This window comes from Oncorhynchus clarkii, chromosome 17, assembly GCF_045791955.1.
Source record: "Oncorhynchus clarkii lewisi isolate Uvic-CL-2024 chromosome 17, UVic_Ocla_1.0, whole genome shotgun sequence".
NCBI lineage: Eukaryota > Metazoa > Chordata > Actinopteri > Salmoniformes > Salmonidae > Oncorhynchus > Oncorhynchus clarkii.
In genome coordinates this window covers 8291962-8302532 of record NC_092163.1, presented here as the reverse complement: position 1 = coordinate 8302532, position 10571 = coordinate 8291962, and the positions used below count along the sequence as shown (strand labels likewise).

Genomic DNA, 10571 nt, shown 5'->3' with positions numbered 1-10571 from the left:
ATCTGATGACATTTGCGTTCAATTTCAGCCAATGAGCCAAACAAAGGGATGTGAAGGGTGCACAGACCTTAACTGAACCTACCAGGCATTTAGACATTAGAGAAGTTCAAATGTATTTATAAAGCCCTTTTTACATCAGCCGATGTCACAAAGTGCTGTACAGAAACCCAGCCTAAAACCCCAAACAGCAAGATGCAGATGTAGAAGCACGGTGGCTAGGAAAAACTCCCTAGAAAGGCAGAAACCTAGGAAGAAACCTAGAGAGGAACCAGGCTCTGAGGGGTGGCCAGTCCTCTTCTGGCTGTGCTGGGTGGAGATTATAACAGAACATGGCCAATATGTTCATACGTTCATAGATGACCAGCAGGGTCAAATAATAATAATCACAGTGGTTGTAGAGGGTGCAACAGTCTAGCACCTCAGGAGTAAATGTCAGTTGGCTTTTCATAGCTGATCATTCAGAGTTAGAGACAGTAGGTGCGGTAGAGAGAGAGAGAGTCTAAAAACAGCAGATCCGGGAAAAGGTAGCACTCTGGGGAACAGGCAGAGACAGCAAGAGCGGTTTGTCGCTCCAGTGCCTTTCTGTTCACCTTCACAACCCTGGGCCGGACTACAGTCAATGACCTACTGCAAAGATGAGTCTTCAATTAAGACTTAAAGGTCGAGACCGAGTCTGCGTCTCTCACATGGATAGGCAGACCATTCCATAAAAATGGAGCTCTATGGAGCTCTATAGGAGAATTATAACAAGGCCTGTGTCTTGTGACCGTACGTGTAGGTATGTACGGCAGGACTAAATTGGAGAGATAGGTAGGAGCAAGTCTGTGTAATGCTTTGTTAGCAGGGAAACCTTGAAATCAGCCCGAGTTTTAATAGGATGCCAGTGTAGAGAGGAGTAATATGGAGTATATAGGATCACAATGTTGGGTTCTAGTCAGGATTCTAGCAGCCGAGTTTAGCACTAACTGAAGTTTATTTAGTGCTTTAGCCGGGTAGCCGGAAAGTAGAGCATTGCAGTCGACTAATCTAGAAGTGACAAAAGCATGGATTAGCTTTTCTGCATCATTTTTGGACAAAACGTTTCCGATATTTGTAATGTTATGAAAATGGAAAAAAATGTCCTTGAAATACTCTTGATATGTTCAATGAACACTGTTTATAACCGTTCATGAGCACCAGTAATGGACAGTTTGGACAAATGAAAATATGTGAAAATATATATGAATGTAGCTAGATCAACTTTTGGCCAAAAATTAAATCTATCTAGTTTATTTAATGTATATATGATTTTTACAGTACAAATAATCCCAGAGGAAAGTACAAACATATGAAAGAATTACAAATACACTTATTTCCAATATATTTATATTCTTGTCCTCCTAGTAGTGAATTGAACGTACTACTACTGTATGCAGAAGATTGGGTGGATTGTAAATCAGTGATAGCTCGCTACAGTATCTTCGATACACGACGACCAGTGACGGCACAGGCGCTAGGACCATGCAGTCTCCAGACAGGCAAAGGAAGTCTCAATCACAGCTAGCTAGCTAGCAGGCTAACATTGGTATCTGTAGTTTTCTGAGCGAACGGTATGGATTCATATAAATAATCGTTTGATTGAGGTAAGAAGGGGTTTGATGAATAATGTATGACAACATATACATCTTGCTACCTGTCCTCAAACGCTGTTAGGTTGTACATCGACAAGGAAGCAGACATTGTAAGAAAAGAGCTAGCTAGCTAGCTATAGCTAGGTACTATAGACCCACAATGTAGCTATGTATGACGAGTAGGTAACAGCTTGTTGTCATTAACACTAACATTTGCCAGCACTAGAGTGGCCGATGTTTGAGTTACACGTTAGTAACTGAGTTGCCTTGCACTAAATAAAGAGTTGTTTGACTTTTGAATATGAACTTTTCGGTGACTGGAAACAACGTAGGTTGGCTACCTAGCTAGTTAACGTTAGCTAGCTAGTTAGCATGTTAGTTAGCTGTAGCTAGCTACCAACTGCTAGTCATTTGTAAACAATTATCTATGGTTTGACTGTTGTCTGCAGTGAACTGTTCTTACGTATCATATGTTTTATGGGGATATATTGCATGAAACTGACATATCATGCTAACACTAGCCAGCTATGTATTCCATTGGAAATGTAGTCAACAGCTAACTAACATTCCTCTACAGTACAGCAGTTGCCCAATCAATGTCCTGTTGCGCAAAGAGAACAATCAGGATACAGTCAGATAAGGATATGAATCACGATTAACTAGCTAACGTTAGCTTGTGTTGGGATTCATTGTTTCTATTCTAGTAGCCTTTTATAGTATCAAATCGATTTATAAAGCCCTTTTTACATCAGCTGATATCTCAAAGTGCTGTATAGAAACCCAGCCTAAAACCCCAAACAGCAAGCAATGCAGGTGTAGAAGCAAGCATTATCACGTCACTTCTTGGGAATGACTGAGTGAACACATGTAGCTAAGAATGCTTTGTTGACAGTTTAGGATACTTGATTTAGGCCTAGTTAACTTTTGTTGATTGCCATAGCTGGGAATATTAATGTATTTTGTAAACATACATTGATGACTAATCATATACAGTATATAAATGGGTAATAAGTGACCGTTTTCTAACCCTGTGTTAAAACTCGACCAGAACTGAGGGTTCTAAATGCCATACATTCTTGACAATAGAAGCACCTCCTACACTAACACTGTTGAATGAGGGTCCAAGCCAGTGTGGAATGCCTAAAACTGTTGTGTGTATGTTAGAGGTCGACCGACTGATTTTTCAACGCAGATACCGATACCGATTATTGGAGGACCAAAAAAGCCGATACCGATTAATCAGACAATTTTTTTTATTTGTAATAATGACAATTACAACAATATTGAATTAACACTTATTTTAACTTAATATAAAACATGAATAAAATCGAATTAAGCCTCAAATAAATAATTAAACATGTTCAATTTGGTTTGAATAATTAAAAAACAAAGTGTTGGAGAAGAAAGTAATATGTGCAATATGTGCCATGTAAAAAAAGCAACGTTTAAGTTCCTTGCTCAGAACATGAGAACATATGAAAGCTGGTGGTTCCTTTTAACAGGAGACTTCAATATTCCAAGGTAAGAGGTTTTAGGTTGTAGTTAATATAGTATTTATAGGACTATTTCGCTCTATACCATTTGTATTTCATATACCTTTGACTATTGGATGTGATTATAGGCACTATAGTATTGCCAGTGTAACAGTATAGCTTCCCCATCCTTGCCCCTACCTGGGCTCGAACCAGGAACACATCGACAACAGCCACACTCGAAGCATCGTTACCCATCGCTCCACAAAAGCCGCGGCCCTTGCAGCGCAAGGGGAATAACTACTCCAAATCTAAAAGCGAGTGACGTTTGAAACAGTATTAGCGCACACCCAGCTAACTAGCTAGCCATTTCACATTGGTTACACCAGCCATTAGGCTGATAGGCTTGAAGTCATAAACAGCGCTGTGCTTGCGAAGAGCTGCTGGCAAAACGCACAAAAGTGCTGTTTGAATGAATGATTATGGGCCTGCTGCTGCTCAGTCAGACTGCTCTATCATTGCGAATTAGTTCGCAATGAGCCAGGCGGCCCAAACTGTTGCATATACCCTGACTCTGCGTGCAATGAACGCAAGAGAAATGACACAATTTCACCTGGTTAATATTGCCTGCTAAAATGGATTAGTAGTTATAGCTAGTGATTATGATTGATTGTTTTTTATAAGATACGTTTAATGCTAGCAATTAATTTACCTTGGCTTCTACTGCATTCGCGTAACAGGCAGGCTACTCGTGGAGTGCAATGGTTAGAGCATTGGACTAGTTAACTGTGCGGTTGCAAGATTGAAACCCCTGAGCTGACAAGGTGAAAATCTGTCGTTCTGCCCCTGAACAAGGCAGTTAACCCACAGTTCCTAGGCCATCATTGAAAGAAGAATGTGTTCATAACTGACTTGCCTAGTTAAATAAAAGGTATTAAAAAAATAAATAATAATAATCGGAAATCGGCGCCCAAAAATACAGATTTCCGATTGTTATGAAAACTTGAAATCGGCCCTAATTAATCGGCCATTCCGATTCATCGGTCGACCTCTAGTGTATGTATTGTCTGTCCTTTTTAGTCTTTCTGTGTGATACTAGCTACATGCCTATTTGCGTCTGCTGTGTTTACATTTCTATGCTTACTTATTTGTGTGTGTCTCCAGACCCAGCCATGTCTCAGCTGGAGAAGAAGGCGGGGCTTCTGAGAAGGACGTCCTCCTCTAAGAAACCCCTGAAGGAGAAAGTGGTGCTGATGTATGATGAGATCTTTGCGGTAAGATAGAGGGATGGAGGGAGAGAAGAGGGATGGAGGGAGAGGGAGGGAGAGAAGAGAGAGAGAGAGGGAGGGAGAGAAGAGAGAGAGAGGGAGGGAGAGAAGAGAGAGAGAGGGAGGGAGAGAAGAGGAAATGATGGATAAAGATGAGACGAGTGGGGGAGAGAGAGCGAGAGGGAGGTAGAGAAGAGGAAATGATGGATAAAGATGAGACAGAGAGGGCGGTTTGTGCAGAGCTAAAGGGATATGGTCAAGTGAAAGAGTAAGAGCATAGGGGAAGAAAGAGTGTTAAAGGGGAAGAAAGAGTGTTAAAGGGGAAGACAGAGTGTTATAGGGGAAGAAAGAGTGTTAAAGGGGAAGAAAGAGTGTTATAGGGGAAGAAAGAGTGTTAAAGGGGAAGAAAGAGTGTTAAAGGGGAAGAAAGAGTGTTAAAGGGGAAGAAAGAGTGTTAAAGGGGAAGAAAGAGTGTTAAAGGGGAAGAAAGAGTGTTAAAGGGGAAGAAAGAGTGTTAAAGGGGAAGAAAGAGTGTTAAAGGGGAAGAAAGAGTGTTAAAGGGGAAGAAAGAGTGTTAAAGGGGAAGAAAGAGTGTTAAAGGGGAAGAAAGAGTGTTAAAGGGGAAGAAAGAGTGAGGGTCGGAACAGACAGACAGGAACAGAAATTGGGTTGGTGGACTTGCTCTCATAGTTCCTTTCACCTCAAAAAGCACAAGAAAGAGAATTTCAATACCCACCATCTCAGATTGTCCTGAAATCATTTTCTGTACTTAGTAACGGATACGATTATCATTCCTGAAACATTATTTTGTTGAAATCTAATTTTATCTCTAAGAAATTAAGATAATTGATTGCACCCAAATTGGCCATTTTAATTGATAAGATTCAGATAATATTCAACAAATATAGTACCCAACATCTGATTTGGACCACACTTCTTCCTACCAATGAGTAAGACATAATGAATCCCCCCCAAAATTGTCAAATGCCACCCATGGACCTCCCCCCCCCCCATGCCTATCCCACCCCAACAACCAGTATACAGTATCAGTTGTCTATGTTTGACAAATAGTATGAAACTGTGGCTTGGAGTATTGCTTCTCCATATTATGTCATGTATTCCCTGTGAATCTGGTGATGTTCTTTTTTCCCCTGTTCAGAGATATTAGTAATTGAAGTCGCTTGCATTATTTACAATGAAGTAGTGTGACAGTACCATGTTTATTCCACAAGATGTCGCTGTTGTTGCTATACCGCAGCACAAGCTTATCAATTTTGCTGGTCTCTTGTGTTTTTTTTTTTTCAACTTTGGGTAAAAAAAAACAACTTTTATTTGGCTCATTATGGAAATAAATTGTGTGGTCACCCTCACAATTCAGCCAGTCCTCCATGAAAGCAATTCAGTTTGTCCCAAGTTCTTAACTGACTTGCCTAGTTAAATAAAATTAGCAGCCTATTGCTTCAACCCAACTCTCCTTGAATTGTCCAATACGTGGCCACTCTCTGAGATTCTCATATGAAGACTTGTCCTACAAGCCCAAAACTTTGATGGAGAAATGAGCTACGGACTAAAATGTTGAGACAATTAATTGCATGTTTTTCAATAAAATTATATGGCAATATGTCTATATGTGTTGTGATGAGTGGCATTTACCATTAAACCCAATACCATTACACAACACTATACAGTGTGTGTTTGGGACTTTTACTATTGAAGACCATTAGAGACCATAACATTGAAGACCATTAGAGACCATAACATTGAAACCATTAGAGACCATAACATTGAAGACCATTAGAGACCATAACATTGAAGACCATTAGAGACCATAACATTGAAGACCATTAGAGACCATAACATTGAAACCATTAGAGACCATAACATTGAAAACCATTAGAGACCATAACATTGAAGACCATTAGAGACCATAACATTGAAGACCATTAGAGACCATAACATTGAAGACCATTAGAGACCATAACATTGAAACCATTAGAGACCTTAACATTGAAGACTATTAGAGACCATAACATTGAAACCATTAGAGACCATAACATTGAAGACCATTAGAGACCATAACATTGAAACCATTAGAGACCATAACATTGAAGACCATTCGAGACCATAACATTGAAACCATTAGAGACCATAACATTGAAGACCATTAGAGACCATAACATTGAAACCATTAGAGACCATAACATTGAAGACCATTAGAGACCATAACATTGAAACCATTAGAGACCATAACATTGAAGACCATTAGAGACCATAACATTGAAACCATTAGAGACCATAACATTGAAACCATTAGAGACCATAACATTGAAACCATTAGAGACCATAACATTGAAGACCACTAGAGACCATAACATTGAAACCATTAGAGACCATAACATTGAAGACCATTAGAGACAATAACATTGAAGACCATTAGAGACCATAACATTGAAGACCACTAGAGACCATAACATTGAAGACCATTAGAGACCATACCATTGAAGACCATTAGAGACCATAACATTGAAACCATTAGAGACCATAACATTGAAACCATTAGAGACCATAACATTGAAGACCATTAGAGACCATAACATTGAAGACCATTAGAGACCATAACATTGAAGACCATTAGAGACAATAACATTGAAACCATTAGATCTGCTGGAGCCTCATGGTGTGCTTGTTCACCAGGAATGTTCTAGCAGTAACTAAGACAGACCTTTTCTGAAGGGAATAAACCACACACAAAGGGGCTGTTTCCTGGACACAGACTAAGTGTAAAAGAAGGAGAAACTGATTTGCTTTCATGGAGGACTGGCTTCCAACCATTTCAGAACAAGCTGAGATGGTGGGTGTCATGGCTGAGATGGTGGGTGTCATGGCTGAGATGGTGGGTGTCGTGGCTGAGATGGTGGGTGTCATGGCTGAGATGGTGGGTGTCATGGCTGGGATGGTGGGCGTCGTGGCTGAGATGGTGGGTGTCATGGCTGAGATGGTGGGCGTCGTGGCTGAGATGGTGGGCGTCGTGGCTGAGATGGTGGGCGTCGTGGCTGAGATGGTGGGCGTCGTGGCTGAGATGGTGGGCGTCGTGGCTGAGATGGTGGGCGTCGTGGCTGAGATGGTGGGCGTCGTGGCTGAGATGGTGGGCGTCGTGGCTGAGATGGTGGGCGTCGTGGCTGAGATGGTGGGCGTCGTGGCTGAGATGGTGGGCGTCGTGGCTGAGATGGTGGGTGTCGTGGCTGAGATAGTGGGTGTCGTGGCTGAGATGGTGGGTGTCGTGGCTGAGATGGTGGGCGTCGTGGCTGAGATGGTGGGCGTCGTGGCTGAGATGGTGGGCGTCGTGGCTGAGATGGTGGGTGTCGTGGCTGAGATGGTGGGCGTCATGGCTGAGATGGTGGGTGTCATGGCTGGATGTCATGGCTGAGATGGTGAGCGTCGTGGCTGAGATGGTGGGTGTCATGGCTGAGATGGTGGGTGTCGTGGCTGAGATGGTGGGCGTCGTGGCTGAGATGGTGGGCGTCGTGGCTGAGATGGTGGGCGTCGTGGCTGAGATGGTGGGCGTCGTGGCTGAGATGGTGGGCGTCGTGGCTGAGATGGTGGGTGTCGTGGCTGAGATGGTGGGCGTCATGGCTGAGATGGTGGGTGTCATGGCTGGATGTCATGGCTGAGATGGTGGGTGTCATGGCTGAGATGGTGAGCGTCGTGGCTGAGATGGTGGGCGTCGTGGCTGAGATGGTGGGTGTCGTGGCTGAGATGGTGGGCGTCGTGGCTGAGATGGTGGGCATCGTGGCTGAGATGGTGGGCGTCGTGGCTGAGATGGTGGGCGTCGTGGCTGAGATGGTGGGTGTCATGGCTGAGATGGTGGGTGTCGTGGCTGAGATGGTGGGCGTCGTGGCTGAGATGGTGGGCGTCGTGGCTGAGATGGTGGGCGTCGTGGCTGAGATGGTGGGCGTCGTGGCTGAGATGGTGGGTGTCATGGCTGAGATGGTGGGTGTCGTGGCTGAGATGGTGGGTGTCGTGGCTGAGATGGTGGGCGTCGTGGCTGAGATGGTGTATTCGTCGTGGCTGAGATGTTGGGCGTCGTGGCTGAGATGGTGGGCGTCATGGCTGAGATGGTGGGCGTCATGGCTGAGATGGTGGGTGTCATGGCTGGATGTCATGGGTGTCATGGCTGGATGTCATGGCTGAGATGGTGGGTGTCATGGCTGAGATGGTGGGTGTCATGGCTGAGATGGTGGGTGTCATGGCTGAGATGGTGGGTGTCATGGCTGAGATGGTGGGCGTCATGGCTGAGATGACATGGAGCGACTCTCTGTCTCCTCTCTCTCCAGAAAGAGGATCCAGCCAAGAACAACTCCCGTTTCTGGGATGAACTCTTCCTCATGAAGGTAAGAGAGAACAGCTGTTTAAATTGCATTTGTTAACAGAATTATCCATTTGCATTTGTTTTTAAAACTTTTAGCTGTCCTTTGCGTTCTAAAAAGGGAATTTCTCTCTAACTATAACCTCGATGCACCCCCCTTCTCTCTCTCCCGTTCCCCACCCTCCTTCTTTCTGTGACCTCCCAACCCTCCCTCCTCCCCCTCACCTTTCTCACCCAACCCTCTCCCCCCTCTCTCTCCCAACCATCTTCCCCCTGCATCTACCAAACCTCCCTCTTCCCCCACTCTCTCCCTCTCCCCCCCCCTCTCGCTCAACCTTCCCTTTTCCATCCACCCTTACTCTACTTTCTCCCCCTCTGTACCCCCCCTCCCCTCCCCCCAGGTGAATCTGGAGTACCTGGAGGCCAAGCTGGAGTCTCTGGATGGAGATGAGGTGATGAAGATTAAAGACAACATCAACAGTCTGTTCCACCACTGTGTTCAGGCCCTGGCAGAGGAGCACCAGATCAAAGTGGTCAACGCCCTGCAGGTAAGTGGGAGTGTGTGTGTGTGTGGGGGTGTTCCACTATTGTGTTCAGACCCTGGCAGAGGAGCACCAAAGGTGGGACTTTAGGGATCATAGCTTTCACCTAGACTGACCAGGTGAATCTATGTCATGGAAAGAGCAGGTGTTCCTAATGTTTTGTACATTCAGTGTAAGTTGCATCAGGTGTGTGGACTGAGGTGGAACAAAACCTTGACCAGGGGTGAAGAACACTGCTCTACAGACCTGTTATGGTGCTGACGAGGCTATAGACAGGATGTATTGATCTGTTATGGTACTGATGAGGCTATAGACAGGATGTATTGATCTGTTATGTTACTGACGAGGCTATAGACAGGATGTATTGATCTGTTATGGTACTGACGAGGCTATAGACAGGATGTATTGATCTGTACATGGACCTGTTATGGTGGTGACGAGGCTATAGACAGGATGTATTGATCTGTTATGGTACTGACGAGGCTATAGACAGGATGTATTGATCTGTTATGGTACTGACGAGGCTATAGACAGGATGTATTGATCTGTTATGGTACTGACGGGGCTATAGACAGGATGTATTGATCTGTACATAGACCTGTTATGGTGCTGACGGGGCAGGATGTATTGATCTGTTATGGTACTGACGAGGCTACAGACAGGATGCATTGATCTGTTATGGTGCTGACGAGGCTACAGACAGGATGTATTGATCTGTACATGGACCTGTTATGGTGCTGACGGGGCTATAGACAGGATGTATTGATCTGTTATGGTGCTGACGGGGCTATAGACAGGATGTATTGATCTGTACATGGACCTGTTATGGTGCTGACGGGGCTATAGACAGGATGTATTGATCTGTACATGGACCTGTTATGGTGCTGACGGGGCTATAGACAGGATGTATTGATCTGTTATGGTGCTGACGTGGCTATAGACAGGATGTATTGATCTGTTATGGTGCTGACGTGGCTATAGACAGGATGTATTGATCTGTTATGGTGCTGACGGGGCTATAGACAGGATGTATTGATCTGTTATGGTGCTGACGAGGCTATAGACAGGATGTATTGATCTGTTATGGTACTGACGGGGCTATAGACAGGATGTATTGATCTGTTATGGTACTGACGAGGCTATAGACAGGATGTATTGATCTGTTATGGTACTGACGGGGCTATAGACAGGATGTATTGATCTGTTATGGTGCTGACGGGGCTACAGACAGGATGTATTGATCTGTACATGGACCTGTTATGGTGCTGATGAGGCTATAGACAGGATGTATTGATCTGTACATGGACCTGTTA

General features: G+C 44.2%; 1 protein-coding gene across 2 annotated transcripts in view; it reads left to right on the top strand.

Moving 5' to 3' along the window:
• The first annotated feature begins 1468 nt into the window (after window positions 1–1468).
• LOC139370168 (armadillo-like helical domain-containing protein 3) overlaps window positions 1469–10571 on the top strand; it is a 56942-nt gene continuing 47839 nt past the window's right edge. For both annotated transcript variants that reach the window (XM_071109494.1, XM_071109495.1), the window contains exons 1-4: window positions 1469–1622; window positions 4247–4356; window positions 8685–8741; window positions 9118–9264. In XM_071109494.1, the coding sequence (XP_070965595.1) occupies window positions 4255–4356; window positions 8685–8741; window positions 9118–9264 (306 nt within the window). In that variant the 5' untranslated portion in view covers window positions 1469–1622; window positions 4247–4254. The remainder of the gene's footprint in view (window positions 1623–4246; window positions 4357–8684; window positions 8742–9117; window positions 9265–10571) is intronic.